Raw genomic sequence first — 21,170 nt, forward strand, 5'->3', positions numbered from 1 at the left:
CGTTTAAAAAAAAAAGAAGAAAAGTCTCCAGAAATTCAAAAATAACCCACAATCACTTTGACAAGAGAACACAAGTAATCAAAGCCAGCAAATAGTGTTCTCTCCTGTCCTGGTATGTTAATGATTCATTTAAAACGAGGTGTGAAATCAGATTAAAGTCACATGAGGAAAAACAGAGTTGTCAAAAGGAGACACACTCATGATGGTCTGACTGTGAAATTGTGGCCCCAGGTTTTTTAAGCAGTGTGAAAGCTTCTCTTTAGAGGGACACAAAAGGTCTTGAACTTTCAGGTGTGGCCGAATTATCATATATTCCAGCAAATTCATACTATCAAAAAACTATATAGAATAGATATAGAACTGCTGGATAAATGTAACTAAACGTGACCTTGGGCTCTTTCTTAAATTATAATGCAGTATTTTAAAACATGTGTCATATTTGATATGATTGGTTTATAGTCAATGTCAAGGTTCAGATATTCTGAATACACTGCAAATGTATTGATTTAGCAGCACATTTATTCTAATGCTAGTGAGCATTCATCTGTTGCACATTCATACACTACTGTTCAAAGGTTTGGGGTCAGCACCTTTTTTATGTTTTTGAAAGAAGCCTCTTATGCTCAACATGGCTGCATTTATTTGATTAAAATACAGTAAAAAGAGTAATATTGTGAAATATAATTACAATTTAAATTATATATAATTATATTATAATTATAATATAATTTATTTCTGATGGCAAATCGAAATTAATTAATAAATTAATGCAGATTAAAATTATGAATGTCTTTAAAAAACGTAGTACCCCAAACCTTTAGTGCTGTGTCATAAGCTGTTATTTTTTTTTTTTTTAAGAAAACTAATGTTGCACATAGGCAGAAGTTGAAGCTGTCACTGTTATGTTACCACTGTTATGGTTGAGTTTATTTTGCTTTGTAATTGACGTCATTCATTTTGCATCCATTCGTGTTGCTTCAGGTCATTGCTGTGTGTCTATTGTCTGTCAGCACTGTTACAATAGCTTTGTTTATCTTTCCATCCTCCTCATTTAGCAGACCACCCCTCCAAGCTGCCTGATAACACCACCAATAACCGACAACTCAAATAGCAATGTGACAGTCCTTCATCCACAGCAGCACTAAATACAGAGATCCAGCAAATTCACTAGAACTAACCGATTTAATTCAGCCTCTTTAACCCCTATTTGAAAATGCATTAACATAGTTTAATTCAAATGTAGCACTTTTCGAACCACTTTAAATTTAAATTCAGAGTCCTATTTCCCGTGCCAAGTCATTAATAGACCTGCACTGAAAGAGCACATATAATAACAGCTGTGGGAGGATCTATGTGTATGAAATATGTATGTATTTAAAAGAGTGCTGTCAAAATAAAAGCCTCAAGTCAAATACACAAGAAACAAGTGAAGGAGAATGGGAAAGTGTTCTGCTATGTGAGACATGAATCCATAAGAGACTTGAAGAGTGGTTTCTTTAGGATGGAAGTACAACAGTGCCCTCCTCTGAGGAAAGCAAGACAAGTAATAATAACTTCAAGGGACATCCATCCAATAATTAACATTCTAGCTTCTTGTTCAAACCCTTATGACTTTCTTTCTTCTGTTAAATTTAAAATCATTGCAGAATTGAGCCTGACAGCCTTAATCACCATTCACTTTTGTTGCATCTTTTTTGGTGAAATATCCCTTTCATATAGGGCTTACGGCAAACGCAAAAGGTAAGATAACAGTTCTCTTGTGGCACTAGTAATTTTCTAACTATGTTAAGCGCCCTCTGGTGGTTTCCATCCTAAACTACTTGCAATGACATTTAATACGCCAAGCTGATTAACAACAAACAACAAATGGGAAATTATGGCGGCGAACACAACCACACCTCAATGATATTCTTAGCCATTTTAAAATTAAATAAACTTGTACTTACAGTCCAGTTGGATCTCCTTTTGGGACTAATTTTGGAACTTGTAGGTCTTTTTCTTCATTTTCTCCACTCAAATATTTTCAGCTTAATAGGAAAACAGATTCTCCCAAAGTATTAAATTAATCTAAAATTATGGAATCCCATTCCCTTTTATAGAGGGACTCAGTGGAGTGTAAAAATTGATGAAAGCTAAGGGAATCTGAAGGCCGGCGTTGTCCAAACAGCCACTTTTATTTCAGCGTCATTGCAGATTTTGGTGAATAATCACCCATAAAGGGCAGAATATGAGAAATGATAGTAATATGAGATGCGCTCAGGAACAAATGAGCAGCGGGTCTATTCCTGGACCCGCGGCCGCTCTCTTACCGGCAGCAGACTCATATCATCTCCTCTCATCTCATCTGAGTGACGAGAAACGACTGGTTTCAGGTGTCTAATGAGCTGCGGCCAGTTTGCACTGTGCTATTTCAAACAAAAAGTATTTTAATTGGGGTGTTTAGTCACTGTCTCACCGCAATGAAACAAAATAAGATATCGGCCGGCAGATTGATTTTTCCCTTCCCTACTACCTCAGTTAGATTCAACACATTCATTGCATAAATTTTGGTTTTTTTTTACGATATATAAAAATAATAATACGTGACTTAACTGTACTTTAGTCTCATATCTAGTTTTAATGGCCTCTGATTGCCAGGGGCCTCTAAAGCAACATGGCCTGAAACTGCCAAAGGAAGATGATCACCAGTGTCCTAAGCACATTCAGTTTGACCTGTCCTGCGCCCCTATATTTGTATAGCCAGAAACAAACCACCAGGGGCCCTGGACCCCTTGGTGCATAGAGCGGGAACGTATAAGTGGGCGCAAAGTCATGCCCAGGGGCCTCCTTGGACCATGACCTTGGAACCAGAACTTGAGTTTAACTCAAAAAGATCCAGCCACGAACAACACTGACTCGAAATGAAAGAAAACCGTTTTTTAACATATACAATAAATGTTTTAATAGCAATGTACAATGATATCCTCAGCTGCAGAAGAGCAGAATACATCTTTCTCCACGGGACATGGACAAATGGTTGAAATACCCCAAGGAATCTGTCTTTCAGATGTCCTTCCCTCCAGCGACACTGGCGTTTCTCACTTCAGCCAGATGCCTTTGTCACCAACGTCTTCATTATAGCCTTCAGCGTACTGCTTTCCTGGGAGCTAAGGAGAGATTTTCATATCACATGTTAGATTCTTTAAAGCCCTGGTGTGCAATGGCAACATTTTACTGTGACCTTTAAAGAAATGCACTGAAAATAATAGAGAGTAAAAGACTAGATATTTAATCTATATTCATGAGCTCCACTTCCACATGTTCTCTGGGCTAAGGTAAAGCTCCATATGTTTTAGCGCGAACACTGACAAGGTGGTGATCAGATGAGCAGATGAAAAATCTGATGGCTGAACACAGCGCTCCCAAAGATCAATATAATATTGCCAGGAATCACTAATGGCCATACAAAGTGCTTCTGTCACCCACTCCAGAAGTCTATCTGTCTACTGATTTTGTAATGCCACCGACATCACTGAATGTCCTCAGGTGACACTCCTGCTCTGTGAAAACACTCAATCATTGTGCAGGCATTTGAAGGGACACTGTTTGGGCTCCTGGACATATGCAATTACGTGTACACAAATGTATCTGACAGGAACATCATTTAAGGTAGATCTATCATCAGCGAGGCACCTAAAGCATCACTGCTTTCATACTCTATTTAATAAATAGACTTAATATTAGGGCTGTCGCTAACGATTATTTTAGTAATTGATCAATTATTTTGATGATTAATAGAGTTTTTTTTTTTTTTGTAATAAAAATAAACCTAAACAAAAAAATGACTTAATTCATACATTATATAATAACAAAGAGGCAATCATAATTGGTTCAAATAAAGTATCAAAAGCAAATAATCATATGGTTTTATAGAACGACACTTAAAATACATAATATAAACAATTATCTTATGCACATTATACATCATAACAAATGCCTGCAAAGGGGGCCTGGTGTTGTTACACTTTACAGCATGATCAAATCCTTGTTTAATATTGGTCAAACGACATTTAATTAATGTTAACTTCATCTTTAATATTTGGCCAGTTCTTTACGATAGAACGATAGTCACTGTAATTTCTTGAACAAGAATGTGTGGACATCAAAACATGCAAACTCAGAGCGAGGGTTTAAACTTATTTTGAAACGCAATGAACATTTTGCATATTTGGAAAAATATTGATGTAGATTTATAAATTATTTATCTTACAAATCTGATGAAATCCAAGATGAGCGTTATAAGCAACCTAAACTCACACCATATGCAGAGATGGAGTTTGAGACGATTAATTACAGTGTTTAGCATAAGTGAATACAGTACACCCATGCTAAAGTTGACTGAAAAGAGAGAAAAAAAAATCATCTTTTGGAAATTGATCTTAATGCCTTAAGTAAAAAAAAATGAGGAAAAATCCATCCTTTAAGGACACAAATTTTCTTTGTGAATGAATAATGTATCGTAAATAAATAAATGTTCTTCCTTAAAGGGGTCATATAATGGTACATGCACTTTTACAAGTTGATTGTAGTGAAATGTGTGTTGGCAGTGCCTGTACACAACCATCATATAATGATAAAAATCCATCCAGTGGTTTTGTTTTAATCTCCTTATATGTTTTCCCCTGCCTCAAATTGAGCCGTTCGAGCCTGTGACGTCACAAGCTCGCACGCCCCTCCCGCGATTGTTGATTGACAGGAGCGTTTCAACAGACCCGCCCTCGCTCGTGAAGGAGCTGTCAATCATAGTCCGCGCGGACCGGACCGGCGCGGTCATTGTTGATATGCTGGAGCACTGTCTATGAGCAGAATGGCGTCTAAGCGATTGTGGTGTTCTGTTTTTGGGTGTAATAACGAACACAGCAGTCATTTTAAAGTTCCTAAATCCGAACCGCTGAAGACGCAGTGGCTGAGTTTTGTTTTCGAAGGGAATATTCCCCACGAGCAACGTCAATGTTCTCAAGTTTTCGCGAATCATTTCACACACCAGACTGCTTTATAAACGAGGATCAGTATAAAGCTGGATTTGCTAAGAAGCTGCTCATGAAAAAAGGATCGGTACCAGCTATTCGTGTTCCTGCTGAATCTCCAGAAGAACGGAAGTGAGTGTAACGTTTTATTAAACTTTATATTAATATTTATATTAAAGGTTCTCTAAGCGATCCTGGGTGACGTCACTTCTTGTTGACGTTCGAACTATTGTCAAACAAAACGGAGGCTAGCTAGACCCTCCCTCCTCCTCATCCGCACACTAACCCCCCAAACCACACCCCCAAACCCTTCTTGTCGGTCATTGGCTGGAATAGTTTATTATGTTTCAGGGAGCGGGTCGCTGCAGTTTGCTTTTGTTGCTGTTTGTGGAGCCTGGGCTGTCTACAGAGATCGCGTTTCTTTACAGTGTGTTCAGGGGACAGGCAGCCAGCGGTTAGTGAGGAGATGTTTGCTGTATGTGACAAAAAAAATTTTGCCCTAAAAAACGCGTGACATCGCTTAGAGCACCTTTAATCTTTGCAAATCGCTAGCTGCACGCTTCACAATGAATGCGTCTAAGGTTTACACTCAGGGTACATTACGGCATGTTTTCTATGTATGACGTTCTCAATATAATTCATAATCCCACGTTTATACTGAACAACGCGTTATGGTTATTGTGTTATTGTGTTACAAACGGTGTATGCACAGAACAGAGAGGCGGGGTGAGCAAAGCTCATTATCATTTAAAGTCATATGCACTGAAACGGCGTGCTGAAAACAGAGCTGTTTTTGACCAGGTAAAATAAGTGTTTTCTTACAATAATAATGAGAATTTTTAATTAAAGTATATTACAAACTTTTAATTTAGACTCTAAAGAATCACATTAGCTTGTACAAAAATGGCATTATATGACCCCTTTAAAATACAGGGTTCATAAGTCAGGACACCCCTATGTTAAATTCCCATAGAGGCAGGCATATTTTTATTTTAAAAGGCCAGTTATTTCATGGATCCAGGATACTATTCATCCTGATAAAGTTCCCTTGGCCTTCGGAATTAAAATAGCCCCACATCATCACACACCCTTCACCATGCCTAGAGATTGGCATGGATTTATTTCAGTTAGCCTAATAGCTGGTTTGATTTGCATTGAGAGATGATCTTATGGAAAGTAGTAACCCATGCCAATCTATAGGTATGGTGAAGGGTAATTACCGATTACTCGACACGGGTAATTTTTTAAACAAGTACTCGAATTTAATCGAGGAATCTAGTCAATATTAACCGTCACTACTAATAAAAAATAAGCATTTTGGAATTGCTAATAGTTTAAGCAAGATATGCATAGCTGCACATGGCCATAATTAGGTCTTAATAGGAGAGTTCTCCAAAAAATTTGAATTCTGTCATTACTCAAGTCGTTCCTAACCTGTATGAATTTCTTTCTTGTGCTGAACACAAAAGAAGATGTTTTGAAAAATATGGGTAACCAAACAGTTAATGGGCCCCATTGACTTCCATAGCATGAAAAAAAATAAAAATACTACGAAAGTCAACCGTTTGAATACCAACATTGTTCAAAATTCTTTTGTTTGGCAAAACGGTCTTTTACGTTTACTGTTACAGTTTCAGTGGGGGGCACATACCGATTTGAAAGCATAGTAGGCAGCATCAAACTCATGAGCACCGATTGTGACCTCTGGGAGATATATGGGGACGCAGGTCAGGGTGGCTACCCTCTGCTTGTCTTCCACCCTAGTGAATAAGGGAAAAGAATACATTTATTCAATGTGCTCAAGGATGTGGCCAAGCTGGAAAGATAATAATTACAGCCAATACTAGCAAAAGTCTATGGAAGAAAAAAAAAAAAAAAACATGAGTGAAATGTAAATAAAGCACTTACAGCATTCGCATATGGTGGAAAGTGACATCATCTTGCTCCAGCCAAGGGCCCTTCTCAAACTTGAAGTATTCAATATCCTCTGCAACCTGCAAAGGTAAAGTAGAGTCATAGAGCAGTGACATTTGCCTGCCACAATGTGCTCCACATACAGGTTTGAACCTTACCCTCTCAATGTCCTGGGCTTGGGTTGCGTCATAGACAAGAACCTCTGCCTCTTCACTGAAAATGAGAGGCAGTTTTTCAAAACTAAAACTATTAATAAGCAGTATTAGTAGTTTATTGAGTGGTTAATTGTTAGTTAAGTGTGATCATTTATTTATATAATATTATTAATGTTTTTATACAATTACAAATAATTACAGTACTTATATTAATTATAACATTTATTTACATTAATACATATAATGAATATTAGGTGCTGACCTGATTTTAGGAAGGAAGGTCTTCTTGTATGCAGTCTCAATGCTCTTCAGGTAGCTTAAAGGAACATTCTGGAGGTATGACTGTATAAGGCAATGAAAATTTTAATTCACTGATGTGATGTTAGTCACTCAGTCATCACTGTATAATCAGCGCTTCCTGAATTAATCAAAATCTCCTGAAATATATTCTCCTTAAATAAAAGCCTCCATGCAGAAAAACATGGAATTTTAAAAATATTACGCAAAATTAAAACAAAACTATACATTAAACCCAGCCATAATTTAATCATTTTGTAATCAATTATTTTGTGTGATAATGAAAATCTTTGTCAGCGTGTCATTTTTACACATTATAATCAAAATATTAATTATTTGGACCAACGTGATCCTCTCTCACACACACCTTTCCTGATGCCTTGAGATTCTTCTGGACCTCTTCAGCAGGTGAGTCGACATAGATGACCAGATGAGGGGGCAGAAACTCACAGATACTGATATTCTTAATCTCATTATAGTGGTCCACACCTGCAGAATAGCAACCAACACATACATTCATTTCAATCAACAAAAAACAGCTTTGATATATTATCAGTTGCAATACGACTTCAGTCACCAACAGCATTTTGCCTGCATTCTAATACTTTATCATATGAATTTCAGACATAATCACTCACACTGCTTGCGGATGTAGCCTTCTTTGAACATGGCCTCCAAAAAAACCATGTCACTAAATGGAGATCGTTCCAGAACAACTCCCTGTCCTGAGCAAGGGAAACAGAGAAGAGAGAATGACATAAATGTCCTAAACTTTTATATAGGAAAATCCATTCATGCTGTAGGGTTTTAATTTTTAATCACAATATCAACAGCTTTGGTTACCTGTAGAGAGCAGGTGTTCAATAGCATCAGAGTACTGCAGCAGCCTCATGAGGTACATCCAAGACTGCAGGCGGTAAGAGTTACCGTCACTCGCTTTGGGCTCCAAGTAGAACTTCTCCAAACTGCAGTTTCCATTAAAAGCCTGATCTAGAGGAACTTTCTCCTTTGTCATTTTGTCAACATAGTGTGTGTCTGGCTCTGGCATGTACAGCATCCCTAATGAGAGAAACATTGAAAACTGAACAAATACTTCTAGGAAATAGGAATAATAAAGAATAGAATAGAAAATATTATATTACAGTACATCCCAGTGTGTGTGTGTGTGTGTGTAGTTTTAAAAAACGAGGGAGCCAGAAATTGTCTTACCCAGTTTATCAGCCAATTTTTGTGCAAGTGCTCCCTTTCCAGATGCCAAGTTGCCATCAATGGAAATGATCTTGCTGTTTTCCTTGAAGCGGGAGGTTGTCCTCTCCCCCAGAGTATAAGCCCACCATCCATACCGCAGGTTACTGACAGCACTTGTGTGGATTTGAGCCTGGAGGGCATCAAAATATCCTGTTATGTTTCCTACCATTAAGGTGATGTAGTCTGACAGCAAGTACATATGTTGTCCTGATCAGTTGAAGTATCTATCTACATATGGATTCAAGCGATTAATTACTGCTGACACGTTTCTTTAATAGAAAACTATACAACAATTATGTTTTGACAGAACTAGTGTCAGTCGCACACGGAGATCCATTGTTAAATATTGGTCATGTCTGAAGTTGCATTGATTTAATAAACATATGAATAGATGCATTAATTTGACAGTAAGTAGTGATTTCCACAACTGTAGTTCTGCTGTTGTCCTTCAGTCTGAACTACATGAGGCCCGACAGAATAGATGAACCTTTCGTTCTGGAGTGTAGAGGCTGTTTTTTCAATCTTACCGTCGACACAGGCGATACTGCTTTCCAAGCTGCTGCACCCGAGGGCACAACCAGCCGAAATAACCGCAACGACATCGCGAAACTTCAGAAACTCCAGCGAGTCTGATGATCCTCAATGTCGCCGAAGGATCTCTGTGTCGCGTCGCGAAAGCTTTGCGTCATCGGTGCGTCATGTGGTTCTTCTTCTTCTTGCTTGTTTATGGCGGTTGGCATACAACTTTTTGGTGCATTACCGCCACCTGCTAGTTAGGAGTGTGGGTCAAGGTGGCATCATCCATTGTACTATTACTCCTATATATATATATATATATATAGGAGTAATAGTACAATGGATGATGCCACCTTGACCCACACTCCTAACTAGCAGGTGGCGGTAATGCACCAAAAAGTTGTATGCCAACCGCCATAAACAAGCAAGAAGAAGCAGATGATGGGATTAGAAGTGGATGATGGGATTAGAAGTGAATTTCTGCTGGGTACCAGCTCATGTAGGAGTAATATATAATATATTACTCCTACATGAGCTGGTACCCAGCAGAAATTCACTTCTAATCCCATCATCTGAATCCTCAGTGGTCTCAGTGGTCTAGTCTCCTCAACCCACTGTACTACCATTAGGATTGCAATCATTTCCTCCGTATATAGGCTACTGATCAATTATCTGAAATTATTTTATTGATTTTGACAATGAATTCTGGAACTGTGAATGCCACAACCTTGTTGTCTATATTTTTGGATGCATCTGAATATACCTGAACATAACTATAATAATTATTATCCTGTATACTTATGTGTTATGGTATTTGAGCATTTGGTTTATTTTTTGTCCCTTATAGCGTCATATCTACAGTAAGTTGAGGTAATAACCACTGAGGACATTTTTGACCATGGCGCATCATGTGGTTTCTTTGTGACAAAACCAAAATATGTGAAATTTTTAGTTGTCCATCTCCACCAGATGGCGCTACACTCATTTCCTGTGGTTTATGGGTGCTAAGATCGCGCACAGTCCAGAGATAAATTGGCTTTGTAGATATTCATTGTACATGTGAAACCCCGAAAAGAAATGTATGTTCACATTTGTGTGCTGGACAATGTGTGGCATTCCAGTGGCAGCAGCGTCACATCGTGCATCTTAACGAAGTACAGTAAGTTACTGCCAATAGATGTCAGTAAAGTCAATGGTGGCGTTTAAACTCACAGAACCGCGGACAGAAGGAGAATAAGCTGTTGCTATAGTTACTGTTGTTAGCTGGAGCAGATTTGTTGTTGGCTAATTTGGAGCTAGCTAGTGTTTTGATGCTGTGGGCGACAGTTGTGTTAAAATCGGCTGTCTTGTCAAATATACAGAGAAACGGTTTATTTCTGCTGTGACAGGGATCGGTAACTAACGTTATGTATTAATTACTGTCTTTACTGCTCTGAATCTGTGTTTTAAACGACCGACAGCTATCACAGATCACGTTTAGTCAAGGTTTTTAAATGTTCTTACCAAAGAATAGTAAGTCATGTAACGTTAACGTTAACCAAATTATTTTCAGACCACAATTATTTCATTTCTCTACGTAAGGCCGTTTAACAACGCGATTGTTGCTGTTAGAGTTTATTCTTTATTATACGTAATGTTTAGCGTTTATTGGGTATGAAACAAGACTTTTTATGTCGCTCAAAATCCAGTGCTGATTTGTAGTTACATTTGCAACAGATTTATCGCAGTAAATCAAGTCAAACATTAGCTAATCATTGCACACACTTATTTATTTATATCAAATACGTAATGTTATTGTATTTTTATATAAGCCAGTTTCTCTTTATGTATTTCCTCTATCGTGTAACGTTAACTTACATCTGCAATTACTCTGTAACGTTTCTCATATTCTCTGTTCTCTGTTCATTTCAGTCCATTCTCGTGTTGACTATTCTATTACTAATGTTACTATCCATGTGATCTAATGAGCGATTCACTCATATCTATACCTCTGTTAGGTTCTGGAGGATGTCTGGAGATCTTGTAGCTGTGTGGGAAGTGGCTTTGTGTGATGGTGTGCACAGGATTGAATTTGAACATGGCACAACCACAGGAAAACGGGTTATTTACATTGATGGAAAGGTAAAAATCTTTTAATACACATAGCTGACAATCAGGAGGACAATACGTGTAACATTTCAGTAGTAGTACTTGTAGAATCCACTAATGACAAATTACAAAATGAAAACTTGTTATTACAAAATAATTATTAAACGGAAACAAACCAAGGATGGACACAAATTGGATGAAAAAAGTTGCAGTTAGTGTGTTGCTATTTTGAAAATCTATGTAGAAAATCAGTTGCAGTGTTGTAGTGATTGGAAATGTCCAAGTATCGTACCAGAAGCTCAAAATTATAGTATTTGGAAGAAAACTATCGTACATGAGTCAAACGTACAGAATACAGCTATTTATCCACCAACAAACTTTTGAAACAACATGAAAATTACTTTATTGCTAAAATATCGACCTCAGCTTGGAAAAAACTGACCTAAGCGCCGGGGAAGGAACGTTAACTTACTTTTTTTAACTTTTTTCTTCTTCTTGCAAAACATACTGAGATGACATGTTAATGATATACAACTTTATTTACAATATACAAAAAGAACATTAACTTGTGCTCATGAGAGAGTCATTCTCCACGATGATTGGCCGAGAAGACATAACGTGAGATGAGATGGAAGACATGCGTAACACCACGTTTACGTTCTTCTCACGGTAGACGTAGAATCCACAGCTAGATCAATGAGTATAGAAGCTCTATGATTACAACGACCATCATTTGAAGTGTCACACAATTCTGAAATTATCGTACATTATGGGATTTTCATTATTGATCGTACAAATACGATAATTATCGTACATCTGGCAACACTGATCAGTTGCCAATTAATAATTATAAAATAAAAAAATATTTTAAAATAATTGATGAATAATAATGAAATAATAATACAATTTCCAATTTAAAATTACATTTTTATATTTGAATATTTTTGAAATGTAATTTATTCCTGTGATGATCCTGACAATTCAGCTTTCCATACCTCCAGTCTTTAATGTCACATGCTCCTTCAGAAATCATTCTTATATGCTGATTTGCTGCTCAAGAAACATTTCTTATTATTATCATAATATTTATATCAGTTAATATTTTTGTGTAAACCATTTTAACCATGTAAACCATGTTTTCAGGACAAATTTTTAAACCAAACCTCTGAACGACAGTGTACACTACTGTTCTAGTGCACACTAAGCCAGATTGTTTATACCCGTTGCCGAATAGGCCATACCAGGATGACATAATATTAGGAGAAGATCCGCCAACATGTTCTTTCTGTCAAAACCCGCATGTTTTATTAGATTGTGCTGGTTTTGACCCTGTGAAAAACTTTTTTTACTCCGTTACCACTCTTATACATTTTTTTATAAAGTTAAACCAAATACAGTTTTTGAGTTTTTAGCAAAGATTGATTGTAAAACCTGATATAGTTTTACCATAAATTTTCTCGCAAACAAACTAGAGCACTCTAAATAATTGATGAAAATCTATGTAGAAAAGTGGTTACCAGGGACAATTATGTGATCAATAATGCAGTTAAGAATCTGTATTCCAGAGAGTTGTGTGATTATGGATTTTATTTGTCACTAGAAGATGGTGATGATTATACAGAAATATGTGACGTGTATTTTATAATGATGATTAGAAAATAAGTGCAGGTGTCTCACCGGTTTGTTCGTGACTTTCACAGGAAGTCATACGTAGAGATTGGATGTTCAAACTGGTTGGAAAGGAGGCTTTTCATGTGGGTGGCACAGACACGAAGGCCACTATTAACATAGACGCAGTGAGTGGCTTTGCATACGAGTACACTCTAGAGATCAACGGACAGAGCCTGAAGAAGTACATGGAGAATCGCTCCAAAGTTACCAGCACATGGCTCCTTAACCTGGATGGCATCGACTGCAGGGTGGTTCTGGGTAAGAAATACCTGATCAAAGGTTCCTCAAAAAAATATGGAGTTTGATTTATCTGTGATCTGAAGTTTGTCCCTCTTGTTTCCTCCACTCCTGTATTTTACTAGAATGTAGCATCCAAAAGCAAGTATTAATTTTAATAGAAATAAGCTGACAACTTGTTAACGATAAACACAGTGTGTAAAGCAATCCTCTATTTTGCCCCTAAAGTACAGCTGATCTCTGAAATGCTGAAAGCCTTTCCTCACTTAGCCTCTGTGACCGGCCGCACAGCAGCAGTGATTAACTTTAGGTTAAATAAAGGTTTAAAAAAAGATTGCAAATCGCTTTAACTAATTAGTTCTTAAAGGGATACTCCACTTTTTTTGGAAATAGGCTCATTTTACAACTCCCCCAGAGTTAAACTGTTGAGTTTTACCGGTTTTGAATCCATTCAGCCGATCTCCGGTTCTGGCGGTACCACTTTTAGCATAGCTTAGCATACATCATTGGAGTGGACAAGACCATTAGCATTTCTAAAAAACAAATGACCAAAGAGTTTCGATATTTTTCCTATTTAAAACTTGACTCTTCTGTAGTTACATCGTGCACTAAGACCGACGGAAAATGTAAAGTTGCGATTTTCTAGGCTGATATGGCTAGGAACTATACTCTCATTCCTGCGTAATAATCAAGAAACTTCACTGCCGTACCATGAGAGCAGCAGGCGTAATGATATGACGCAGCGCCTGAAAATAGTTCCGTTGTGTTGACGGAAGGTGGCCTATTTTCAGGCGCTGCGTCATATCATTACGCCTGCTGCACTCATGGTACGGCAGTGAAGTTTCTTGATTATTACGCAGGAATGAGAGTATAGTTCCTAGCCATATCAGCCTAGAAAATCGCAACTTTACATTTTCCGTCGGTCTTAGTGCACGATGTAACTACAGAAGAGTCAAGTTTTAAATAGGAAAAATATCAAAACTCTTTGGTCTTTTTTTTTTTTAGAAATGCTAATGGTCTTGTCCACTTCAATGATGTATGCTAAGCTATGCTAAAAGTGGTACCGCCAGAACCGGAGATCGGCTGAATGGATTCAAAAACGGTAAAACTCAACAGTTTAACTCTGGGGGAGTTGTAAAATGAGCCTATTTCCAAAAAAAGTGGAGTATCCCTTTAACAATAGGAGGCACTTCTAATAATAAAAACACAAACATTCTCAAACAGTCTTGTGACCCTGATGGGGGCGCTAGTGAGCAGATGGCCTTAACTGTGGAAGAGAAACTTCCAAGGGACTTTCCAGACCTTTGATTTATATGTTTATATGGCTCATCCAGGGAGTAGCAACAAATGTTGGGCCAGGACTGTTTGAAAACTAGCACAGGCTGATATTAAGAACTCTTCATTTTTCAGATCCTCCCAACTGCATGTTATCACCATATAATATAATGTTATTAAGGTTAATCATTACTTGCGATAATTTGGCTTGTGCTTTTAAACAACAATGATGCACAGGTATTGTATGAAAATATCTGACAAATAAGCTAGTTAATAGGACAAGTCAAGTGTCAAAAAGAAAGGCTCAGCACAAGACACAAGAATGTAACAAAAATTCATAAAATAAGGCTGAGGTTCTAGATTTACAGGAAGTCACATGCTGCGTTCCTATTCGCACACTATCCGTCCTAAATAGTATTTGAAATGAGAATTGAAATGAGTATTCCAAAGATACCCGGATGGTTGACTTTTACCGGTTAGAATCCAATGTGCAGATCCAGATTCTATTAGAACTACAAACACGAATAAAGTGTTGAATAAGTGTTAAAAAACTACAAACATTGCATATGTGCGAGTCAGACGGTTAGAGAGGTAAATATTTATTCAATGTTGTCTACATTATATTTAATTTGCAAAAGCATTGTAAACTCTTGCAAATATACGTTTGGTCATTAACTTTTAAATGCATCATTATTCAAATTGCAAACACATGAGGAGAGTCTCCGCATAAAAAAAAACATGATCAAGCAGATCAAAGTGCTACTACATTTCTCTCCGAAACAGTAGGTAATTAAATTAAATTGAATGTGGAGAATTTTAACTGTGACAAGATAATTGAAAGGATACACATAACTAAGCGACAGAGCTGTCTGTTAAAGACACAATTATAGTCCGTGAGGCGGGGAGAAAATTGGTATCAAAAAGGGCACCAATTCTAATGGTTATTTTTCAAAACAGGCATGCCCCCTGACCACAAAAATGCATGATAGCAGTGCCATGTAGGTAGCTTAAGTCTTAAGGTATGAAAAATACCAATTTTACATTTAATTGTGCTGAAAAATTCTAATTATGCAAACTAAATCTCAACATTGATAAACATGTTTTATTGACATATCTATTGCTTTAGATCTTCTCTTTTATGATAAGATATCACTGTGAAATTAAAAATAAAATAAAATATATATGCTCTTTAGGACAGAAAATATACAACAAAATAAGGAAAATATAACACAATTTTGGAATTATATTAACACAAAATAATATTTTGTGCAAATATGGTTCAATATATCTCCCTTCGAACGGTCATATGTATTGCGTAGCTATACACTATGGGGAACCAACCCAATCAAGCTGTGCTATGATAAGAGCAACGACATCTTCTGATGTCAGGATGCTTGCATAAGGGTCCGAAGCAAGGGCCTTTTGGCATGACGTGTTGAACGGGCAAAAGCCCTAATTATGATGGGCCTGGCTCACTGAGGCTGACTTCATCACACAGAAAGGATATGTGCCTGCAGTGCAGGGACTTCCAAGTTATAAAACCTGGCATAGATGGACTGCGAGGACCAGCCGGCCACTATACATACACTCACCGGCCACTTTATTAGGTACACCTGTCCAACTGCTCGTTAACACTTAATTTCTAAGCAGCCAATCACATGGCGGCAACTCAGTGCATTTAGGCATGTAGACATGGTCAAGACAATCTCCTGCAGTTCAAACCGAGCATCAGTATGGGGAAGAAAGTTGATTTGAGTGACTTTGAACGTGGCATGATTGTTGGTGCCAGAAGGGCTGGTCTGAGTATTTCAGAAACTGCTAATCTACTGGGATTTTCACGCACAACCATCTCTAGGGTTTACAGAGAATGGTCCGAAAAAGAAAAAACATCCAGTGAGCGGCAGTTCTGTGGGCGGAAATGCCTTGTTGATGCCAGAGGTCAGAGGAGAATGGCCAGACTGGTTCGAGCTGATAGAAGGGCAACAGTGACTGAAATAACCACTCGTTACAACCGAGGTATGCAGCAAAGCATTTGTGAAGCCACAACACGCACAACCTTGAGGCGGATGGGCTACAACAGCAGAAGACTCCACCGGGTACCACTCATCTCCACTACAAATAGGAAAAAGAGGCTACAATTTGCAAGAGCTCACCAAAATTGAACAGTTGAAGACTGGAAAAATGTTGCCTGGTCTGATGAGTCTCGATTTCTGTTGAGACATTCAGATGTTAGAGTCAGAATTTGGCGTAAACAGAATGAGAACATGGAACCATCATGCCTTGTTACCACTGTGCAGGCTGGTGGTGGTGGTGTAATGGTGTGGGGGATGTTTTCCTGGCACACTTTAGGCCCCTTAGTGCCAATTGGGCATCGTTTAAATGCCACGGCCTACCGGAGCATTGTTTCTGACCATGTCCATCCCTTTATGGCCACCATGTACCCATCCTCTGATGGCTACTTCCACCATGTCACAAAGCTCTAATCATTTCAAATTGGTTTCTTGAACATGACAATGAGTTCACTGTACTAAAATGGCCTCCACAGTCACCAGATCTCAACCCAATAGAGCATCTTTGGGATGTGGTGGAACGGGAGATTCGCATCATGGATGTGCAGCCGACAAATCTGCGGCAACTGTGTGATGCCATCATGTCAATATGGACCAAACTCCCTGAGGAATGCTTCCAGCACCTTGTTGAATCTATGCCACGAAGAATTGAGGCAGTTCTGAAGGCAAAAGGGGGTCCAACCCGTTACTAGCATGGGGTACCTAATAAAGTGGCCGGTGAGTGTATATCGCCAATAGATACTCCACTGGACCATGCCCAGGAGGAGGCCATGCCTCTAGTGGAGGGAGCTGTGATGCCTATGGGGCATTGCAGACCCATAGAGGCATATGCTAAAGCCATAGCATCCACCAGCCATCGGCATAATCTTTGCTTTGTGATCAAGCACTGTGCGACCACCGAAGCTCATAAAGAGCTGCTCTGACTGTTTGTACTGAGCGGAGCGTCTGTACCGGGCAGAGTAGGTGTAATTGCTGCTCATCTTCCGATGTAGGAAGAGCAGAGAGAGTGATCACTTGTGCTTTAAACAGGGTTGAATGAGTTTGGAGAAAAGTATCAGTGACACCTCACATAGGTTTGGGTCCTGGTGACACTTCACATAGGCTTGGGTCCTGGTTTCTTGCTGAGCACCAGCCAGAGAACACAGACCACTTAAGAGCATAGAGGCGTCTTTGTGGACGGAGCTCTAGCCTCATTGATTGTGCTCAGGACACTCGCTGGGAGCTCCACTAGCTCCCGTCGAGGGGCCACACATTGAGGGCCCATAGTTTGGGACGGGGGGTGCCAAATCTTCCTGTTCGCCTAGGTCTTTCCTCAGGGGTATTGGCCATGGGGCTGCTGTGAGCAGCAGTATCAACTCGGGGAACCAAGGTTGGGTCCGCCAGAGAGGGGCCACTAGTAGGACTGAGTGTCTGCCCTCCCTGATCCTCTTTATGACCTGAGGGAGGAGCAAGACTGGAGGAAAGGCATACAGGGGAAGGCTGGGCCATTCGTGGGCCAGCGCATTCCTGCTTTTCGAGAAAAATATTGGGCAGTGAGAGTTGTCTTTGGAGGCAAAGAATTTGACCTCTGCCCTCCTAAAAAAACACTCCAGATAATTTGAACTGTTTGGGGATGGAGGGTCCATTCCCCTGGGGACGCATTGCCCCGGGACAGCATATCTGCTTCCTGGTTCAGTTTCCGTGGAACATGCGTTGCTCTCAGCGAGCACAGGTTGTTTTCTGCCCATAAGAAGAGACTTCTGGCCAGTTCGTACAGTCGTCTCAACCTGAGCCCCCCCCCTGGCAGTTTATATAGGATACTACTGTTGTGTTGTCCATGTGGACCAGGACATGGTGACCTGACAAACGTGGTAGAAAGGTTTTAAAACCACCGGCAATTCTAGGCAGTTGATATGAAACCGTCCCTCCGTGCTGGTCCAAGCTCACCCCTGACTCCAAGAGACTGGGTTTCGACCAGGGCTCTGGTGCAGTCATTGTTTACCCTGATATAGAGATGGCTTGAGCGCCATGATTGGGGGGAAACCTGTGGTTTTAGCCAGTACTGCAGTATGTGTAGCATACTCTGCGGACGTACTTGAAGCAGAGGCCATGAGGCCTAGCATCCTCAGAAAGGTTCTGTGGGGACTCTTGGTCCCCGCTCTAAACGAGCTTGCGAGTCGCTGAATAGCCAGAGAGCGTTTGTTCGATAGCCACGCCCTCATTGCAAAATTCATTCTTACCTGTTAAACGGAGGCATTTACAGACTGGTCTTAAGTTTAAAACAATGAGTTAAAGCTGTACACCACTATGTTTTCTGCAAAAAAAAAAAAATCACAATAACAATATTTTTTAAACAAGTTAAAATTTCGACAAAATTCCAACCTAGATATCACCAAGTATGAATGGTTTGGTACCAAAAATAATGAATTATAGAAATAACCGACCGTAAATGGAATTTGCCAAATGTTTGGGGGGTCAAACATAAAATTGGTGATTTTTTTTTTCCCTTAAGCTACCCACTAAGAATTGCTATCATGCATTTTTGTGGTCCAGGGACATCCCTCTGTTGAATAAAAAAGAGTAGCATTGGTGCCCTCTTATGAGACAAATTTCTGAAATGTGGGGGTTTGCCTCACGGACTATTATGACTAGTAGTATGTCCCAAAGCTTGCCTATTCTGATACACACTTAAAACTATGTACTTCTTCTTCATAAAAACAGTACATACTTTTAGGGCATATAAGTAGGCGAATTGGAACGCAGCAACAGTCTCACTAAATAGTCAGTGAGGCTAGTATGAAGACTGAAAGTATGGTGAAGCAGTAGGCCTATTCATATTGCTGTTTTTTTTATCTTGATCACTCATCCTGCAACCTGCTAATTCATCACTTATAAACTCTTCCATCAACAGAAAAAGATACCATGGATATATGGTGCAATGGACAGAAAATGGAAACAGCTGTAAGTCCAGCAGTTGCTTTATTTATTTTCATTTATTTTTAAGCTGTTATTTATATTATTTTGGTAACACTTTAACAATTAGGTAACTAGCAATGAAAAATATTTTTAAAGCATTTAATAATCTAGGTTAATGTTAATTTCTACTGTTAATTTTTCTGCTTATTTTAACTTTTCACATTTCAAGTTGTATAAAATAACATAATGTGTTATGAACAATCATAAGTTAACAATGAACAATATTATATTTATAACTTAATATTAACCTAGACTATAAAAGCTGTAAAAAATGTTGTTCTTTGCTAGTTCATGAAACCTTATTGTAAAGTGTTAATATTATTTTATTATTATTATTATTAAATAATTTTGTAAATAATAACAACCCCAACCCTAGTCTTAGTTTTAGCAAATACATTAAAGTATTTCTTTCTTTTTGGGAGACAATAACTTTATTTATCATACACTTTCGACTTTACAACTTTGTAGAACGTTTACATTCACAAACAGCTACAGTGCATGAAAGAGAATATATTCGAAAAACCATAATAGGGGCACTTTAGCACCTGTCAATAAAGGTCTTGCTCTTTAAAGTGGATATGACTACAGTAAACAGCAGCTGATCAGCCTTTAATTCAGTCTCAGATCAACAACACATCATATATTGCAGTTTTGGTACACTGGTGGAAAAACAATCCCATCAGATTGAATCAGCTTACTTGTGCAACTTATTTGTAGTAAAATCAGCAGAGTAGTCTAGGATTTATTTTCTCTCACTCTAAAATTACAGTACTGCACAACTATCTAATACAGGTTCGATTAATTCCCCTGACATCAACAGGGTAAAGAGAATGTAAAAATGTAGATAGTTTCGATTTTTTCACAGTGACTGATGTTTGACACTGTCAAAGTAGACGGTCACAGCCCTACTGAGCGTACCGGTTATTCAACATACGTAACTACCATAACTAGCATTCATTGAAGAGAAAAACATTGATCTTTCCTGCTCCTCAGGGTGAGTTTGTTGAGGACGGCACAGAGACGCACTTCTCTCTGGGTGACCACGACTGCTGCATCAAGGCTGTGAGCAGCGGAAAGAGACGAGATGGCATCATTCACACAATGCTGGTGGACGGCATGGAAATCTCAGAGTCAGAATGATCTGTGTGGATGAATGAGTGTGTGAGTGTGTTTGGATTATCCATCCTCATGAGAAGTGTTGAAATAGCATGTTCTGACCACAGATCAGCATGTGCTGGTTCAGTAATGGGCCATTTTAAAGGCATGAGAGACAGATGTGTCTACCAAACTGACAGTTTAGTAATATTTCTATAATACCTCACAGCAACATTAGAGTGAGTGTTTTAACCCTTTAAACGGTTAATTTCTTAATTTCTGGAAGTGATGTCAATGTGTTTTTTTCTTCTCAAGTTGCAGTTAACTTTGACACGTAAAGATGTGAGGATGGCTGTACCTTTACTTGATAGTTTGTTATGATGGCCATCATGCCATGTATAGACAAGGCTATTGATGTCAAATTGTTTATTCTTTGTGCGGTAGCACAATCATGTTCTTAATAGCATAGAGTGGTCTCCATGTGAATTAAATGTGAACGTGTACTTGTTTCGAATATTCTGTCCAGAATCTCACCCACCGACTTCCAAATAGGGTCAGACTTCAGCAATAACTTTCTTCTGGAAATATACTGTAATGTGACTGTGTTTTTAGACACTTTGGCTCAAGGCCTTGTGACAAGCAAG

General features: G+C 38.6%; 2 protein-coding genes across 2 annotated transcripts; one reads left to right on the forward strand and one right to left on the reverse strand.

Annotated features, from left to right (window-relative positions):
- Positions 1-2,914: 2,914 nt before the first annotated feature.
- ndufa10 (NADH:ubiquinone oxidoreductase subunit A10) lies at positions 2,915-9,228 on the reverse strand. Its single transcript, XM_056251923.1, has 10 exons — positions 9,148-9,228; positions 8,582-8,750; positions 8,216-8,431; positions 8,011-8,097; positions 7,740-7,861; positions 7,338-7,417; positions 7,079-7,133; positions 6,915-7,000; positions 6,658-6,766; positions 2,915-3,146 (listed from the first exon to the last, which is right to left on the reverse strand). Exons 1-10 carry the CDS (start codon positions 9,220-9,222, stop codon positions 3,078-3,080), a joined length of 1,068 nt encoding a protein of 355 aa, XP_056107898.1. The 5' UTR covers positions 9,223-9,228; the 3' UTR covers positions 2,915-3,077.
- Positions 9,229-10,367: 1,139 nt separating this feature from the next.
- faima (Fas apoptotic inhibitory molecule a) lies at positions 10,368-20,624 on the forward strand. Its single transcript, XM_056251924.1, has 5 exons — positions 10,368-10,530; positions 11,134-11,257; positions 12,925-13,153; positions 19,367-19,416; positions 20,425-20,624. The coding sequence occupies exons 2-5, from the start codon at positions 11,144-11,146 to the stop codon at positions 20,569-20,571; spliced, it is 540 nt and encodes a 179-aa protein (XP_056107899.1). The 5' UTR covers positions 10,368-10,530; positions 11,134-11,143; the 3' UTR covers positions 20,572-20,624.
- Positions 20,625-21,170: the final 546 nt, after the last annotated feature.

Source organism: Rhinichthys klamathensis, unplaced genomic scaffold (assembly GCF_029890125.1).
Source record: "Rhinichthys klamathensis goyatoka isolate OS25496 unplaced genomic scaffold, OSU_Roscu_1.1 h1tg000090l_1, whole genome shotgun sequence".
Lineage (NCBI taxonomy): Eukaryota > Metazoa > Chordata > Actinopteri > Cypriniformes > Leuciscidae > Rhinichthys > Rhinichthys klamathensis.

Coding starts and splice junctions, on each gene's coding strand:
- ndufa10 (XM_056251923.1), bottom strand. CDS start 9,222: ATGTCGTTGCGGTTATTTCGGCTGGTTGTGCCCTCGGGTGCAGCAGCT. Junction 7,862..8,010: donor AGGCTACATCCGCAAGCAGT/GTGAGTGATTAT, acceptor GCTATTCTGCAG/GTGTGGACCACTATAATGAG. Junction 3,147..6,657: donor CCTACTATGCTTTCAAATCG/GTATGTGCCCCC, acceptor ATCTCTCCTTAG/CTCCCAGGAAAGCAGTACGC.
- faima (XM_056251924.1), top strand. CDS start 11,144: ATGTCTGGAGATCTTGTAGCTGTGTGGGAAGTGGCTTTGTGTGATGGT. Junction 11,258..12,924: donor TTATTTACATTGATGGAAAG/GTAAAAATCTTT, acceptor TGACTTTCACAG/GAAGTCATACGTAGAGATTG. Junction 19,417..20,424: donor GACAGAAAATGGAAACAGCT/GTAAGTCCAGCA, acceptor CCTGCTCCTCAG/GGTGAGTTTGTTGAGGACGG.